Genomic DNA, 18864 nt, shown 5'->3' on the forward strand with positions numbered 1-18864 from the left:
CACTTGGAGGTCTCCCTCCCTCTCTCCCCTCTCCTGCATGCTCTGGGAGAAAAAGGAGTACAAGGGGTGTTTGGAGTCTTCAGCTGGTAGCCACTTGGCATCCTGGAGAAGAACCGGAGTAGGTCTGACAGACCCTCTGGGACCTTGTGGGGGAGACTTAGCTTCCTAGTTTTTTAAGACAACCAGGGGCAGCTGTGGAGGCACCTGAGTTGGGTACCACAGGAGGCTGGAGCCTCTGCAGGGTGGCTCCTCAGAGCAGCTCTGGCAGCTAGCCCTGCTCTGGTTCCCAGGGGCCCTCTTATCTCCTGTGATACTGCTCTCTCCCTCCTCCTGAGCCCCAGCATGCCAGGTCTGCTTGGCAACTTTTTGTTTCCCTCTGCCCAGATACAGTTTAGGCAGGGGATGGAGAGGAGATGGGCGTTACCCATCAGCCTCCTCTACTGCCTGCCCTCCCCAGTCTCCACTCAGTAGCTGTGCCCAGCTTTCTTTGAGATGGCTTTCTCTGTCTGCCCTGCCTCAGAGAAAACTGGCCCTTTGAAGAGTCACTTGCCCTTCCCAGGAACCACGAAGAATTCTTGAGCTAGGAGAGGCTCCTTTGGGTGTGGGGACAGGGAAGCTAAGAGGTACCTGACTCTACTCTTTAGGAATTCAGCAAGAGACTAGAGCCTTCTCTTAAGGGACTTGGCTTGGGATTCTCTGGGTAAATAGTATTAATATTTAATAATATTATTCTGGGATCTTGTCAAGGAGTTGGATATCCTGAAGCCACAGTCTGAGGCAGGACTCGAGAGCTACCTCAGAGGATGTTGTATATGCCATCTGCGTGGTCCTCACCCAAGTTTTGAGAGCTGGATAGGGACATTCTCTTAGGACCATGTAGATTACACCTCAGCATCTTTAAGGTCAGTGACTAGAATGCCATGCCTAGCTAATCCCTGGATGTCCATCTGTTTAATCGTTGATTAAACAGAAGGTTCTTATTGTGTCTTGGTCCTGGGTACTGGATGTATAGCTTGAAAGCAAGGTCTCTGCCATGGCATTTTCCTCCTTTCAAAAGGTTAGGAGATCCTGAGTGGCATGAAATACCATAGCTAATAATCATGCATTAGCAGATGACACCAGTTGTAGGGTAAGAAGAACCAAATAGGAGGTTGGGATATGCTGTCATGGGATAGAGCTGAGTATCACTCGATGAGGTTAGACTTGCCAAGAGAGGAGCTAAAGACTCCAGAAGGCAAGACAGTTCTGAGAATAAAATTGGAGCACCTCAACGTGTGGCCCTGGGGCTACAGCTGGATGATACCGGCATGGTCCCCTCTTCCTGTCACTAACTGCTGGGCACTGTTCATGTTTAAGGGCTGGTAGGAGGCCCTAGGGTGAGGTTGGCCTGGAGTCAAGTAACTCAGTCAAGCTGCCTGTCTGTTTCTGGTGCATTTTTACTGCATTTCTGGGGAGCCTGGTTTTAGATGGCAGAAGAGGGTTAAGTGGGCATCTGGGAGGTTTTATGTTTAGGCTTCCTGTGCTTTCAGGGGCCCCTTCATGGGCACTGGGTAGAACACCCAAAGGATCCTGGGTTCATCTCAGGGTTGTGGGACCAGGTAAGATGAAGGTAGGACTGGAGGCCAAGCCCAAGCTTGACTCACCCCACCCCCGACTTCCCATCCCCAGCATCCTGGAAAAGTAGCTGAAAGTGAGCAGGTGTTTCTAGAGTCAGAGTAGGATCAGAGTCTAGACGAATTAGGACTCAGGCTCCTAGTCTTTGGAACTTGATACAGTTCTGAATCAGTCCTATGTCAGTAATTGCAGGAACCAAACAGGACAGGAGGGGAGGGGCTTAGTAGCATCTAGCCATAGCTAGTAGCTCTCTCCCTTTCTTGACCTGACAACAGCTACCTGACTCCACCCCATGACCTCCTAGGTCCCATCTACATGAAAAGTATCCTTTATTTGGGGTTTGCTGGTGAGTCAGACCTGCCAGGGGCCTTTGCAAAGTAGCCACAGACATCTGAGTTGGCACAGACAAAAGCAGCTGCTGAGGAGTCTTAGGGCCCTGCCCTGTCACTCAAGCTGTGGGAGGTGCAGGGGTGGTCTCACATCCGCCACTCAGGAGGCTAAAGCCACACAAACACTGGCCTCACACAGGATGTTGGGGAAGGAGGCGGGGCAGTCACCAGATCAGTGTTTGGGAAGCCCAAGCAGTGGGGACAGGAGAGGAAAGCTTGGGTTCCACCGTTATGCTCCTAGAATGCAGGAGGGTCACTGGGCATGGTTCTAGCACCTTCTGTCCCTTAGGCCAACGCATAGTACACAGCAGTGTGAGGACATCCAAGCAGATCGGTTAAGTGCCTGAGCTATTTAAAGCCTCTCTTCTAGAGGACTGTCCTGTCCACGGCTCCAGGACAGGCCCAGCTTGGCCACACCTTGTTTGCATGGGGGACAGATTAGCTCAGGGGACCATCAGCTGTTTAACCTGGAGATCTCCAGGCATGGTCAGATCTGCCACATGGGACGGGTACCCATGTGTAGTTGCTCTTTCCACACGTTCACTGCTTCCTGTTAGGATGGAAGCGTGCAAAGGCCAGTGTATAGCCCTGTGGGGGTAGAGCAGAAAATGAGAAAGAAAGGGGGAGTCTTCAAGTCTTTTTTTTTCTTTTTTTCTCAGGCAAGTGTCAAGAGGTGGATTAGAACAATCTTGGGCCCAGGAATGTTCTCCTGACAGGGGAATTATGGGGACTGATTGTGGTAAGAAGAGGAAACGACCAGATCACTACTCATAGGTAGCTCTCAGGCTGGTTTCACACACAGAGTGTAGATCTGTGTGGAAAATGGTCAGCCAAACTCCCATGAGCTACCCTGAGTCCCGACTCTGCCCCCGTAGGATCAGAATAGGGAGATGGTTCACAGGCTGGTCTGGTTTTGGACAGAGGGTGTGACCAGCAAGGATTGAGACTTTAGAAGCTGGGGTGGAGGAGCTGTTTCCCTGCAGAAACCCAGTCTCGAATAGCCACGTGGTGACTCAGTTCCTTCTTGGTGGCTGATGTAGGGGTCTGAGGGCTCCTTGACCCTAGGGAGATCCTGAACCAGCATGGAGACACTCTTCTGGGGGGGGGGGTCTATCTCTTCCCTTTGATCCTATGTAGCCTGCAGATAAACCAAATGCTAATGTCATAACCTTTTTGACGTGCTAACCACATGTCTCAATATTTCCAGTATATGCTACCTGGCTTCAAAACCCTGTACACTGCTTTCTCACTAAGTAGACTTCTGTTCACAGCAAACCTTCTGTTGCAGGGCTGAGCCTCCTTCACCGGCTCCTTGTCACTGCTCTTTTAAGGTTGCTTCTTATTCTCCTGAGAGCTGACTAATGCTAGAGATGGATGGCTGACCCACCCGTGTGGTTCTAAGAAACTTTATTTTATTAATTTTTAGATGTATGTGCACATTCGGGTGGGAGGGTGGCAGGTCAGGTGTCATTCCTCTGGTACCGGCCACCTTGGTTTGTTTTGAAACAGGATCTCTCAGTGACCTGGAAGTCACCATACGTTAGACTGTGCAGTGAGCCCCAGGGACCCTCCTCTCTCCACCTCTGCGCTGAGATTACAGGCGCACACCTCCCCGGGGCTTTGGAGGTCAGGCACCAGTCCTCAGACTTGCAAGACAGCTGCCTTTCTGGCTGAGCTGCGCCCCAGCCTAAAATATGATCACTTTAAGTATTTACGATCTGGACGGGGTCAAGTTGAGGAAGGCTTTTTTGAATTCTTTTGCTAGAGGGTTGAGAAGATACTTCAGACAGAGCAATGGGAACCAGAGGATCCAGTAAGGGGCAGAAGGAGAAAGGAGGCTGTGGTGTGGTGGGACCTTTTGGAACGTTCTTCCCTGAGGCCCTGCCTCTGGCTGTCCTATTTGTCTTTCCGGTATCCATGCTGTGCGGTGCTGTGGGAGTCTCTCCATGATCTCAGCCTGGACTTGCCCCACTGCTCCTGGAATGTGCTCCTTGTCCTGGCGCAGGACACCCTGCCTTTTCCACCCGCCTGACCCTTAGCCCTGCCCCACACCTTATGTGGCCAATAATGCCTGTCACCGAGGTCCTGAGTAGGGGACATGAAGAGACAATAGCAGGGAGGGGACAGCTTTAGACTGGGGTGAGGGAGCATTTGTGTGGGTGTACCCTAGCAAAGTGTCCCGGGTAAGAGAGTACTGTGTATGCATAATGCGAAGATGCTCACTGACCATTGACAGTCAGCAGGCTTTCCCACCCCCAGGCCCCTTGACCTCAGCATCTTGCTTTGTTTTCTCCTTCCCACTTTACACTCCCTCCTTCCAGAGGGCATTTCTCATGGCCTGTCTGCCTAGGGAGTCAGCACACTTGGGGGCTGTAGGTTTGCATTTAGCCTTTTACCTCCCCATTTTCCAGCCGTAGGCTAGGCAGGATCTACACCCCCCCCCCCATACCTCCCATCAGACTTCACAGCCCCAGCCTGACGTCTAGGCTCCTCAGGAGCACATGCTTATCTGAGGTAAATGGCCTGGGGTGGGGGAGGGGCTTCCTGAACTGAGCCTAGCCAGGCCAGGAACCTGTCCTCCTCTAAGCAGTGGTGCTATATTTTTATGCCTTCTCTTGGGGCAGTTACACTGGCCCAAGCCTGTTCTACCTCTACTTTGGACCCAGCTCCTAGGTCATTCTTCTGTCTCCCTGGGCTATGGGGTGCCGAGATGAGCAGCAGGTCCCGTGCAAGGTCGCTGGGCCCTGCCAGCTAGTTCTTATGAACACTGAAAGCCGTGACCAAGCATTTGGTTCCAAACTGCTTGGTTAGCTTTGAGCTCACGCCTCTGGGAGTGCGTACTCGTGTCCCTGCCTTTTAACTGCAGCCTTATAATTAGGCATCTGCTCTCCTGGAATAGCCATCCCTCATCGACGCCTTCCTAAGCCCCTCGATTCCGGTGTTAGTCATGCTTGGGGTCAGATCTGAGTTCTGCCGCTTCCTATGTAGCTGTGACCTTGGGTAAGTTGCTTAGTCGAGGCCTGGCTTCTTCTGTCAGGTTCTGCTTGGCCTCACAGGTGGATTCCGCTTGAGTTGATGTGTAGTGTTTACCCTGAGCTCACAAACAACAGGGCAGAGGTGGTCAGAACCTGTACCCACATAGTACGAAGTCCTCCGGAGGAGGATTCATCCTCTGTGAGTGGTTTGATGTTCAAGACAACTTGAACAAAAAATTTTAAAACATAGCAACAGGTACATTCAGATCTAGTAAACAGCAAGTGCTCAGAGGGGCGCTTGGGTAGGTAGCGAGCACTGAGTGGGGCACGCCCCCTCTCCCCTGCCACTCAATGCCTTGCTGTGTCACTTTGAGCTCCTATGGGGTCCTTAGCACAGATGGCCCTGGTTCCTTCTGTCCCTTCCTTGGAGTCTGCTAGTCTCTTTCCTTTCCCAGGGAGTCATTCCCAGCTTCCTGTGCCTTCTGACCCAGTGACCTCGGCTGGGGAGGGGAGAGCCTGCACCCCAGGAGCGGTAGCTGCTGAGTTACGAGCTTGCACCACCCTCCCCCACAGCTGGAATGTCAGCTAGCCAGCTCAGCTGTCTGTTCAGAAGCAGAGATGGCCAAAGTCTGGGGCCTGTTTTCCTTCCAGTCCCAGGAGCCCCTAGTACTTGATGCTCCGTGCTTGTTCTCTGGCTTGTTGTGGGGCCTCAGGTAGATTCCCAGACTTTCCCACCAACCCCCAATCCCCACCCCCACCCCCTCCACCCCAAGAGTGAGAGGCTCTGCAGTGGTCTTTCTTCTCTATCCCCCCACCCCCACTGCAAACCATGCCCTTTTGATTGTCCCCAGAGGGTGATAGTTCCCCAGGGACTGGTTCCTGGTGTTTGGTTTGGAAGTGACATGTCCTGCTGAACTTTGCATTTGCAGGGGATACAGCTCTACCCTTCTTTCACAGCTTAATTGTGATGTGACTTTACCCAATGTGGCAAGCCCTAGTTACACACATGCACGCACATGTTCGAGCTCTCGTGCACACACACACACACACACACACACACACACATACACACAAACACACAAAACACTGTCTTGTCCCCAGAGGCCGTGGAAATTTGCCTCCAGCAACTAGGGAGTCCCAGTCTTAAATCCACAGGGTCCTTTCATAAGCAAAGTCCTGGCCATTTAATTGATTACAGAGCTGAGGATCAAGGGCCTTGTGTGCTGCTGCCAAGTGCTCTACCACTAAACTATATCCACCCCCACCCCCAATGTTCAGGCCTCAACTTAGATAGGAAGTGCCTCCCCTCCCCCAGCTGAGGCTGGGTGTCCCTGCTCCAGTTTAAGTACTTAGCACACTTTGTTGGCCTGTCTGTCTGTCTATCTGACCCTACCCTCAGTGAGCTCCTCGATAAAAAGGGCTGGCTAGGTTTGCTCTCTCTTTTCATCTAGACTGGAAAGAAGGAAGCCACTTCTGTAATGGGCCTGAGCCCCTGTGTTCCCAGGAACATGCCTAGTGCCAGAGATGGTCAATAGAGGCTGCTGCTACTGGGCGCCGAAAGTCAGTCACCCACTCATGTCCCCTCCCCCAAGGAGAGTACAGAAATAGCTTCCCCTTTGGACTGGGAATGCTTTCTCTGGTAGGTGGGTGGTTTAGGGCCTTCGAGCTGTTTTCTTTATTAAGTACAGATAGATGTCTTCTCTTGATTTGGGCTCCACTGGGGCCCCTGAGAAAGGAGGCCTCTTTAGGGGGTAGCAGGAAATAGGATCTCATTTTGTACCCCGTAACAGCTTTGAACTTTTGATTCTCTATCTCCCCAATCAATTGGGTTACATGTGTGGCACCTCGCACATCTGAAAAGGAGCCCTTCCTTCTAGGCACCCAATCAGAGTTCAGGTAGCTGATGGGATTAACAATGAGGTAGAGCTAGGAGGTAGAGCTAGGATTAACCTAGAGACCCCAGCAGCCTCACAGACCCACACCTGTGTCCCCAGCACTATGGGCTTAACTAAATGAGTCTTTGATAGTCTTCCTGAAGAGCTGGTCCTACTGTGCTGATTTTACCCCTTCCTGGGTATTTCTGCTAAAACTGCCCCAGGTCCTTCCCCCGCTTGTCCAGTTGAGGCACTGACCAAGGAATTCCACAGGACAGCCCCACTCCCACTGACCATCGGCTCTGAGGGAGGCTTGTGAAGTTTCTCTTTCTGGATTTTTATGGGTTTTTTTTTTTTTTCCTAGAAAACAGGTTAACAATTAAGCTAATTAACCTTAGGGCCTGCTGGTCTTCTTTGTTCATCCTGTAAAACTGGGCTAAATGGCTTCCCCCAGTTTCTCCTGCTCCCATTATGGTAACTGGTGGCATTAGAGCATCAGCCAGGGAGAGAGCCAGGCCCAGGCCTCCAGGAACCAGGGCCTCGCTTACTTCCTGTCCTGGACCCTTGCAGTGGAGGAAGTTCAGGAAAGTGCAGGTGGACTTAAGAGAGGCTGGTGGCTGCCTGGCAGGGGTGGTTCTGGACCGGGGCCTTAGCAGCTGGTTCTGGATGATCTTGGCCTTGAGTGGGCCTGGGCCTGGGTGATCTTGGGCCTTGGACACTTGTGTTCTGGGCGATCCTGGCCCTGGGAAGCTCTGGGTCTAGGTGATGTTGGGCCTGGACAATTGTGGGCCTGGGCTCAAGGGCACTTTTGGTTTCTGCAGGTCTGTGGTGAGGGCCGCACACTAAGCAAGATGAGGCGGTTCCTGAGAACTGGACATGATCCCGCCCGGGAAAGGCTTAAGCGGGATCTATTCCAGTTTAACAAGGTAAGGGGTTGGGGGCAGGGCAGGGGTGGGGGAGAACCCTGGCCTGAGCTCCTCCCCAGGAGCTGTGGCTGGGGAATGACACTATCTGAAAAGCCCCCTGGGAATCTTAACTGGGAAACAGAGTGACAGTTCCTAGGTAGAGTTATATTGTTATTGTTTGTTTGTGAGACAGGGTCTCACAGTGTAGCTCACCCTGTAGCCCTGGCTGACCTGAAACTCACAGAGATCCACCTGCCTCTGTCTCTTGAGTGTTGGGATCGACATGTCTGTGTCACCATGCTATCTAGAAATGACATTTGGGCCTGGGAATTGGAATTCCTTGTTCCAGATCTCTCCCTGGCTACAAATGACTCTGAGAGTTACCTCACCAAGTCCCTGTCTTTCTACCTATGACAGGCTCAAAACAGTCAGTCCTACCTGCTTTGTCACAGGGCTGCCAAGGAGGCTAAGGGACAGAAGAGATGAAAGCACATTGAGTCCTGAGATGCTGACGCTGTGGTCCCTGCGGCCTCAAGGGCTGTTCCTATTGATACTGGCTTTCCCTGCAGGCTACACGGGCTGCATTCAGCCTGAGGGGACCAGCATCTGAGGGAGGGGGACAGAGTGGCATCTGAAACCCTAGGAGCGCTACTGGCTTGCCCAAGGAAGTTGGGCCTCTGAAGGCTAAAGAGTGTGTGTGACAGGGCTCATTAGCTCCCAACTCCCTACACCCAGCAATCTGGAGCTGCTTGGGGGTAATTAGCCTTCTCCTCTGCTTTGATCTATGTCCGAAGTAGACTATAGGTAGGGGACAGCACGCATGATCCTTTCCCCTGGGGGTCCGAATCTCCAGGGCATGTCTATAGGTGGAAATCTGACTCTGGTACTGAGGATTGAGCCCAAGCCATCTAAGTAACCAAGCCCTCCACCAATGAGCTTCAGTCCCAGCCAGGAATTGTGCCTTTTACTGGGGCTTCGGTTTGGGCTTCCTCTCACCCCGAAAGGAGCTAGTGAATGAAGAACCCTCCTTTCTGGGTTCTGTACTACTTTTCCCATTTGAGAACTATAGAAATTGGCTTACCCAGATCCAAAGACATCTTTTCTGCTTATGAACCAGGAGAATGTCATCTGTCACCTATGCAGAGGGCTTGAATACAGTGTCCCAGAATAGGACAGCTTTGTGGTTAGCATGGTGCTTCAGGAAACTTAGCTGCTGTGTTTTGTTTGCTGGTGGGCGCCTCCTAGATCTGTGTCCAGAAGTTGGGTGTAGGGTCCCAGCTCACTTGTGGGGGTGTCACCTTGGAGTTTGTGGTGACGCCTGCCCCTAGAAGCAGGCCTTCTAAGTTAGTGCCTTTTTCAGTGGCTGGCTTTGAAGCCACAGGTCATCAGCTGGTGTAGGTGTTAGGAGCAGAGTGACACCTGGGCTTTGCTGCCCACATTCCTAAGGGAATGGGTCACGGGTGCTGGGTGGGACATAAAGCCAGTACCTGTCAGCTGTCCTGAGTGACCCCCAGGTGCCACTATTGTCCTTGGTGATGCTAGGATCTCTCACTCGGAAAAGGTAGCCAATTCCAGCAGAAACCAGACAGACTGGCTTAGCAAAGGGATAAACCCAGGCCTCAGTTCCTGTGTGCTGTGGGTGAGGCTAGGGTGGGGCTAGGGTAAAGGAATCTTACCCCTACCTCTAATATACCCCATGGGTGGTCCCCAAATAATGCGACTCCTGGATCCCAGGGCATTGTGGGAGTGGGCTGGAATTCTTCCCTCCTCCACCTACTCTAACTTAACAACCTTCGATCTATACAGCCCAAGGCCTAGCTCTGTAAGACTTGAATTGATAAGGCCTTTGCCCTTCACACTTAGGGACGGGAAGGGCTGATGGCCTCAGCTTCTCTGTCTAGGGGGTAAATAAGAGGGAGAAACTGGATACACCAAGCTGGGTGGGCTTTGAAAGTAAAGTCAGATTCTGGAAGACTTGAGACTGAAGTCATAACCATGGTGACCACCTGCCCGTGGTCCAGGGGGATACTATACCCTCCAAGTGGCTTTGATCATGTCAGCAGGCGTCCTGTGATAGTTTAGAAAAGGTAAGCCAGGTTTTCTTCTCTCCGGTCAGAGGATGACCTGAACAGAGTTTCTCATTCTCCTCACTTGTGATGTCGGGGGCCAGTTGTGCTGAGAGGACCGGCCTGGGCATTGTAGTCAGCAGCACCCTGGTTCTGACTAGATGCCAGTCTCACGCCTCTGCCCGGAAGTGACCACATAGTGTCTCCAGCCATTGTCAATTGACACCAGGGCTTCCAGTTGTTCTTGGTTAAGAAAAGCTAGAATGGGAGGGTGCAGTGTAAGGGGGGGGGAGGCAGATACAGAAGGGAAGTGGGCATCCAGGAGGATGGTGGGGTCTCGGCCAGGAGCAGTAAGGATCCACTTAGGGGAGTGCTGCACCTGGACGCTTCTGAAGACAGGATCTCATTGTATAGCCTTGGCTAGCCTGGAGCTTGCTATGTAGACCAGACAGACTGGCCTTCAGTTCAGAGATCTGCCTGCCTCTGCCTAACCCTAGCCCTAGCCCTCCCAGATACTAAGATTAAAGTGTACCCCACCATGCACGGTCACTGGACATTTTGATTAGAACCGAATGGAGAAGCATCTGCTCCAACAGTGAGTATTGACCTAGCTCCTGCTGGCCCCACCCACTCTCTGTGAGGCCTTGGCAGGCAATGCATCTCTAGAGTGGAGAGGATTTTAGATTTAGATCTGGGTTGAGTGAGAAGTAAACCGATCCAGTGTGATGTGAAGGGCTGTACACACGTGTCCACAGAGTACATGGCTAAAGGCCACAGAATCAAACGGAGCACGGTCTGCTTGTCAGACTACACACAGGAATTCTTCATGTATAGGTTAGGGGCCGTTCCTGCACTGTGGCTACTCACAGTGTGGTCACGTCTGGGAGCACCACCCTGAAGGTCAGGCTGTCAGGCAGCCTGTTGTGGGCTTAGGGTGCAACAAGCCTAACGCCCAAACAGCTGACAGATTCTGGCTTCTAAACCAGTTCTAGGCCTTTCCTTCCAGCCTCTTCCAGCCAAACTCCTTTATACCAGTGCCAGCAAGATGTCACACAAAACAGGGATGAACGTTGCCCTAGGACCATGAGGGTTTTCTGTGCTTGGGCAGGAGTCGTGACTGTAACCAGAAAAAGGGCTGGCTGCCAGAGGACCCAGTCTAGGTCAAGAGCTAGGTGCCTGGCATCAGGGCTGGGTGTTACAGTGGTTAGGGCAGGGATTAGGAGCCATACCGCCTGGGCCTGGGTTCTGACTCATCTCTTACCATGTTGACTGTGTAGACATTGATTATTCTGCCTGTTCCTCAGTTTTCTCTTCCATGAAGTGGACATTGCTAAACACCCTAATGGAGGCTGGTGTAGTGAACAAGTTTAATTGCTTTATTTATTTATCTTAGTTTTTTTTCCCTATATGTATGCATGCATTACCTGCATGTATGTATGGGCACCACCCGAGTGCCTGGTACCTCCAGAAGTCAGAAGAGGGCAGGCAGCTCCTGGAACTGGAGTTAGGGATGGTTGTGTCCCATCATGTGGATGCTGGGAACTAATTCTGTGACCTCTGCAAGAGCAGCCAGGGCTTTTAACGGCTGAGCCATCTCTCCAGCCCCGTGTTTAATCCCTTCTTGTGGGTAGCATTGCGTAGCACGTTCAGTTCTTTCTCACAAGTACTCACGATGGTCCCCACTGCACAGGTAAGGAAACCAAGGTCTTCAGTGATTGGCAGCCTAAGCATATCCCCTAGGGCATCTCCCAGGGATGATTAAGGTCTTGTCCCATCAGCTTACTGCTTAGGTGGCCTGAGGGTGCTGACTTCACCTCTTGGAGCTCAATGTCTTTGCCTGCCGTTTACGACTTGTGTTGACCTTTTACCACATTTACCTCAAACCTTGTAAGACAGCTTAGCCACTGAAGACTAGCTAAGGGAACAGGGACTACCTCAGGGGCTTCACTTTCTAGTCAAAGTGAAACCCTCTCTGCTCTTTGAACATTGCTTAGGGCCTGTTTGCTCCTCTGGTGAAACCGGGGCACCGGACAATAGCCACACCCGGGTTTGAGCAGACCTAGCTGTCTCCCCTCCCCCGCCCCCAATAAATGGCGTGTTCCTGACCGGTTGCCCAGCCCAGACCACATCTTTTGTTGTGGCTTTTGCCTACATGGGCACCAGTGTCAGATGACAACCTCACAGAGAGCCCAAGTTGCTTGGGCCAGGAATCTGAACTCACCACACCCAGTATCTGGTAAAGCCACCTCGGTCAGGTGGATGTGCCCCTCCTCCCTCCTCCTGTGACCCTAAGCAGCTTCCAGGGGCTCTCTTTTCAGCCCCCCACCCCAGACACTACAGATTGCCTTGGTCTTGAGGAGAGTCCTTCCTTCCCAGCTGAGTACCGAATGAAGGACGACAAGCCCTACCCACCCACCCCCATGTCTCACAGTCTGACAGGGACTTGGGCTAATATTACAGTCTGGCGGCTTCTGTTCATCTTTGCTCTCCTTTCCCTGTCAAAAGAGCTCATTGTTCTCTTCTCCCTTGGCAGAGGTCACCTGAGCCCAGGTAGCAGGACAGGACAGGGGCTGAGGAGACCTAGGGAGAGCTGCTGAGCTTTGGCCCACCTTCTCGTTTACCCTGAATCTCTGGGGTCTGGGAATCTTGTGCTCCAGGTGTCCCCGAGGCTGTACCTGCTGTCCACATGCTCTGTGGCTGGGACCCTGTGGGCGCCTCCTTTGAAAAGGCCATCTCTCCCTTCCAGGGACCTAGCTAAGGTGGGGAATTACCATCTTGTAGAACTTACACTCAGGGGACTCCAAAGCTCCAAAGTTTACAGGAGGCTTAGCTGTTGCGGAAGGGACAGCCAGTGTGGGCAGGGCACTTAGGGACAGGATGGTTGGGACAGACGCTCCTTCCTTTACCTGCTTTCCCCAGGACACACCCAGGCTTCTTAGTTCCTCCCTGTTTCTTCCCTTGGCTCTAAACCACATTCTTCCTCCCTGTCCCAGTAAGGGCCACTGAGCTTTCCATGTGCCCCTTCCCACAGGGATCAGGCCTGGCTTTGCCTCTTCACGGAAACACCACCAACCCGAGCAGTCACTGCTCACGTGTGCCCTGTCTGGGGAAAGTCCTAATTATGTCCCTTAATTTGCTTTTGAGGGAGCCTTGGTCCCTCAGTGTTATCAGCTAGACAAGATGCCCTGGGGGTGGGGGGACACTGCAGAAAACTGAGGAACCTAGCAGCCAGCCAGCCTGGGGACAGTTGTTCCCACACTGAGGTGAGCAATGAGAACTCACACTCTGTCCTTATTCCCAAGATGCCTCGTGTTCAGTGCAAGGACACACTGCTCAGGGCATCATGGTTGTCATTCTGGTGAGGCCTAGTGAGCCTGACTGAGTGCCTGTTCTCAACTGGCCAGTGTCTACCAGATCCTGAAGGACGTGAGGAGTACCTGCAGGAGATGGGGCTACCCAACCTTTGCAGCAGGAAGGGTTCAAGTGGGATTGCAGGAGTGCTTGAGAGTTCATGGGGCGGCATGTGCTCAGAGTCCAAGAAAAGCTGCCGATCTGTCTCTCTTTGACTTCACTGATGATAAGAAGTCAAAACCATCTGGGATAGTATGTTGGTCCAGTAAGAATACAATGGGAGGCTGAGCTGTGTACACCTTTAATCACAGCACCTGGAAGGCAGAAGCAGGAGGATCTCTGTAAGTTTCAGGACAGCCTGGTCTACAGAGTGAGTTTCAGGACAGCCAGGGCTATGCAGAGAAACTGTCTTGAAAGACAAACTAACAAAGAAAGAATATAATAGGAGCCATGTATATAATTTAACATTTCTAGCATTAAATAATCAGAATTAACTTGGATAAGAATTTTGCTTAATATACTCAAAATATTATCTTTACATGTAGACAGTACAGTTATTAGTAAGATGTTTTGATTTATGTGTGTTTGGGGAAGGATTTTTTTTTATGTGTATGAGTTTTTTAGGTGTGTGTCTGGGTACCATATGCATACACTGCCCACAGAGGCCAGAAGAGGACGCTGTATCCTCCAGAACTGGAGTCAGAGAGGTATGAGCCACCATGTGGGTGCTGGGAATTGAACCCAGGTCCTCTGCAAGGCCATCCAGTGTCTTAACTGCCTAGCCATCACTCCAGCCTCTGGTTTGATTTGTTTTGTTGATACTAAGTCTCTAAATTCTGGTAGTTTTCTCAGTTGTAAAATAAACTCTTTGAAAAGCTCTGTTTTAAAGAGTTTGGAGACTGTGGCTCTCAGGTGAGGCCTGAGGTTGGCCTCCCCTTCAGGTTGTTTCGGTAACTACACCTGAAACATTTCCTTGTGACAGAACAGGATGTACTTTCTTTTCCTGTTTTGATTTTGGGGTTTGTTTTGTTTTGTTTTGTTTTTTGAGGCAAGGTCTCCTGTAGCCCAGGCCTGGAATTTACTGTATAACCAAGTCTGCCCTTGAACTTCTAACTCTTAGTGCTGGGATTACAGGTGGGAACCTACACACAGTCTGAGTATCCATTCATATGTTTAAATTGGTTGAAATAAAAAAAACTTTAAATATCTCCTTGGTGTGGTAGCTGTCACACTACAAGTGAGCCATGGTCACACATGGCCACTGTCCTGGCAGCTCAAGGTGTAGGGCCTCCTACTGGGCTTCTAGCTCCTGAGAGTTTATCCCTCCAACTCCACCGCTTTGGCCTGAGCTACCCTTGCTGGTGGTACCAGGAAAATACTAATTTCAGGAGCTTGGAGCTTATTCCTGGCCTTCTCCAGGATTTAGTGGCCTGGGATCAGCCAAGGCCTAGCAGGGCCCCTCAAAAGCTTGTCCCACACAACCTGTGTGAGTTCTCTGCTCTCCTTTTTCTGGGGAATGTTTGCATTCCAGACACTCAGCTATCTACCCAAGCCCTTTCAGGCTCTGCATTTTTCACATAGCTGAACAGAAACCGGGGCTGGCTGGGCCCCTCCGCCTGGGGTCCTGCATTCCTGGCTGACCATCCAGGTATGGCCACTTGTAAGGCAGACTATGTTCCTGCCCCATCCACCCACCCAGTTGGCCTCAGTGATCTCCCCAAGGAGGCATTTGCTAGAGCTGTCCTCCCTGGCCCGACCTCCTCCCATGAGCCACTGGGCTGGACTGTGGGGAGGTGTGGCCCTTGAGTTTGTTTCCGATGTCGCCAGGGCTTATCTTTGTACTGAGGGCGGTGTGATAGAGCGGTCTGACAAGAGCCCGCCGGCCGCCTCTTCACTCTTCTCCCCGCTGCACATTTAGTAAGTAACTTCAAAGGCAACTGGTTGGCAGTGCACCCGGCTTTAACCTATTTCAGCAGAGTCCGTGCCCGGTGAGGTCAGTGGCTGACTGGGAAGCAGAACCCCAAATCTCCTGAGGGATCTGCTGTTTGTACCCACACCTCCGATCTGCAGCTCCTCACACACCTATAGTGAAAAAGACCCAGAGCTGTAGGCAGGGACAGAAGTCTAGACCTGATCACCAGGGTGGCTGGCATTGGGAACCCTGGGAGGGAGGCAGTGACCCGTCAGGAATGTTCTTCAGCCTTTTTCAGCTCCTTCTAAAGCCTTTAGCCATTGGGTGACTGCACACAGATGAACAACCTGGAAAGCTGTATGTGGGGGGTGGACGGACTTGGGGGTGTTCCTGATGGCTCTGTCTTTCTTCAAAAATTGTGTATAACCGGGTGTAGCAGCACACCCTTTAATCCCAGCATTAGGGAGGCAGTGGTAGTGGACCTCTCACCGGCCTGATAACCTACATAGTGAGTTCCAGGGCAGCCACAGCTACATAAAATACAGTCCCTGTCTCCCCACCCCTCAAAATTATATGTGTGCAGTTTATATGTATGTGCGTGTATAGTTATATAGTGTGTGCTTGCGTGTAGGTGTATGTGTAGTGGTCAGAGGACATCTAGAGCTATGGACTACAGAAATGAGTGAGTCCTGTTTTCACTCCAAGCTGAAGAGGTGCAGAGCTCAGGGCCCCTTTTCCTGATTGAACACCACAGCCTAGCCCCAACCCTATGGGGAAATGGGGACTTGAGGGACATCTATAGGCCCAGCCCAAATGCCTCTCCTTGCAGACAGTGGAGCATGGCTTCCCACACCAGCCCAGTGCCCTTGGTTACAGTCCTTCACTGCGCATCCTGGCCATCGGTACCCGCTCTGGAGCCGTCAAACTGTATCCTTTCCAGTGCCTATTGCCATGGGAGAGACCAAGGTGGTCTCTGGGGGATGAGGTAGGTGAGCTCCAGAGAGGGCCTGTCCTACCCTGCTTCTTCTTGGCCACTTGGTCCAAAAGCAGGGAGAGCGCTTAGCATGGTGAACTCTGTGTCCTTTAGAGAAGGGAGTGGGTTTATTTTCTCTTCTCTGGCTACTCATGTTCCCCACTTTGTCCAGATGAGTTTAGAAACTGGTTTAGAGGGCTACGCTGAAGGAGTAGTCCCAAAGAAGGCTGTGTCCAATCGCTGTGTAAAAAGGTGACCAGTGGGGAACTGAGGATGCCTTCCCAATATGCCACTCAGGCTGTGGGGGTAGCAGCACTCATGCGATATCTCAAACCCTGGTGGGCATGTCTCTAGGGAGGCCGGGGTTCTGTTCCTTTGATGCAAGTGTCATGTGACCAATCTTGTCCCTGGGACTGACACAGACGTGCATCCACTCAGACGTCTTCTCTTAGGCAGTGACTAGAGGTAATGGTGTGTTTTCATTGTTTACCTCCCTCCCCCATAAGAGTTGGGGCACACTAGCCCTGCGCTCTGGACCCACAGGTGAAGGTGGGATGGTCTTAGGCAGGCATCAGGGGCTAGCTACCCCCCCCCATCTCTGCCAAAGGGGACATTGCTTGGCAGAGACAGGCCCTCCCTGACCTATAACCAGACATTACCTAGTTGTATAGTCTTTTGTCCACAGCCGTGGATAACTGGGATACAGGTGGTTTCAGCAGGGAAGCCCCACCCTGGGACAACTCCTCCAGCTAACCTTGGACAAGCTGGGCCCTGAGTCCTAGAAAACGTCTGGCATTCCTGATGTCTAACCTACACCCACTGCTAAGAAGCCTAGAGAAGTTGGGAGACAGGGGACCACCCTGGGTAGCTGAGCTGAGACCTCCTCCCAGAGTTCTCCCCCTGGGCTCCTGCTACTCTGAGCCAGCATGAGTGACAACTGGGTGGGCGGGGCTGGTGTGTACACAGGAGGCCCCTGGCAAAAGCCTTGTTATTATAGTCCAGCCTTTCTCCAGCTGGTTAACCATTACCAGCCAGGACCGCTGGTTAATCATTACCAGCCAGGATCACATCCTGGTTGCCAGTTGCTGGTGCCAACTCTCAGGGCAAGGCTGCTGGAGGTGCCCCCCTGCCATGCTCCATGTTCTCATAGGTGCCACCAGGTGGCAGGTGATAGGCCTGTTGTTACAGCTCAAGTTGCAGGGGTGGTGTGAAGGGTGACAGCCTAACAGTTGCTAATTGCCTCCCCTTGCCCCCCACAACCCCCAGCACACACACCTGTTCTGCTGGGGCAACTCTTCCCAGGGTCAGGTTGCTGACCCAGCCATGACTACTTCTATCTACCTCCACCCCATACCCCTGGACATGGGTGCACAGATGCTTGTCTGGGTGGGCTACTTGCTGCCCAGGCCACAGACCACACTAAGGTTGGGGAGGATTGCTATCAGCCTTCTGAGGTTTTCCTGAGCCTTCCAGATATGGTGCCCCCGGGGTAGAGTTCATGGGGCTTCACAAGGAGAACAACGCTGTGTTGCAGATCCACTTCCTGCCTGGTCAGGTGAGCACCTGCTCAGGGAGGGGCCCCCCTGCTGCCTTCTTAACCCTCCTATCTTCTAGAAGGAATAGTGGGGGGGGCTGGACTCCTTCCCTTGACCTAGAAGCTCACAGTCCACCCTGAGAACCAAAGAGGGGCTTTTGTCCTGGGGCTCCTTGAAAAAGCCAACACCTGCTGGGCCTCCTGGGGACTTAAAGGCCCTGCAAGCTAGCAAGTTCCTGTCCCCATTCTCTCCCCCAGTGTCAGCTGGTCACCCTGCTGGATGACAACAGCCTGCACCTGTGGAGCCTGAAGGTCAAGGGTGGGGTGTCAGAGCTGCAGGAAGAAGAGAGTTTCACATTACGTGGCCCCCCAGGGTAAGAGCGTAGTGGCCCCCTTTCTTCCCCAGGGTAAGAGCGTAGTGGCCCCCTTTCTTCCCCGGGCTCACCTTATCTTATCCTCCCTCAGTTCTATATGGAGCTAAAGCTGTGTCTCATGCTCTGGCTCCCTTAGGCAGTGATGGCTGTGCCCTTCCCATACCCACGTCTTCCTGTGCATAAGAGTGCCATGCCCTTCCCTCCACTCCCAGTTCAGCTCCCTGCCACCCGTCTCTCACCTTGGTAGGGCATAAAATGGTTATGTCATAGTTCGGGATGCTCTGAAGCCAGCCAAGGCCTTCAGTGGCCTGGCTTCCCTAGACAAGGCTATTCCCGGGGCTGGTAAAGACATTGCACCCCTGGGGTCCTCCCTTTCCGGACAGCTGACAGCTCACCAGCAGCTGTCCCTGTTGCAGGGCTGCCCCCAGTGCCACGCAGATCACTGAGATCCTACCTCACTCCTTGGGAGAGCTGCTCTACCTAGGCACGGAGACCGGCACTGTGTTTGTGGTGCAGATACCGGGGTTCCGTGCACTGGAAAACAGGACCATCAGTTCAGACGCGGTGCTGCAGTGGTGAGCTACCCAGAGCCTCAAGTGTGGGCCATGGCCTTCTCCTTTTGGGCCCCAGTAAGGGCTAGTTGCCATCTCTATCCTAAGAAGTATAAGGGGCTTCCAAGTAAAACCCTCCATTTTTCACCTGTTCCCCAACCGTGTCTCAGTCAACCCCATATCTGTTAACATGGTGACCCTTAAGTGATTTTGTCAACTCATTTAAAGGTGAGGGAAGTGGCTGGAAGTGGCGGTGCATGGCTTTTAATGCCAGCATTCATGAGGCAGAGGTAGGTAGATCTCTGTTCAAGGCCAGCCTGGTCTACAGGGTGAGTTCTAGGATAGC

General features: G+C 52.3%; 1 protein-coding gene across 1 annotated transcript in view; it reads left to right on the plus strand.

The window, feature by feature from the left end:
* Positions 1-18864, plus strand: part of LLGL2 (LLGL scribble cell polarity complex component 2) — a 32506-nt gene that overhangs the window by 3654 nt on the left and 9988 nt on the right. Inside the window, exons 2-6 of the mRNA XM_080924575.1 lie at positions 7674-7778; positions 15916-16013; positions 17533-17614; positions 17852-17967; positions 18384-18542. Coding sequence (XP_080780701.1) covers positions 7704-7778; positions 15916-16013; positions 17533-17614; positions 17852-17967; positions 18384-18542 — 530 coding nt within the window. The 5' untranslated portion in view covers positions 7674-7703. The remainder of the gene's footprint in view (positions 1-7673; positions 7779-15915; positions 16014-17532; positions 17615-17851; positions 17968-18383; positions 18543-18864) is intronic.

Source organism: Micromys minutus (genome assembly GCF_963924665.1).
Source record: "Micromys minutus genome assembly, chromosome: 10".
NCBI classification, from domain to species: domain Eukaryota; kingdom Metazoa; phylum Chordata; class Mammalia; order Rodentia; family Muridae; genus Micromys; species Micromys minutus.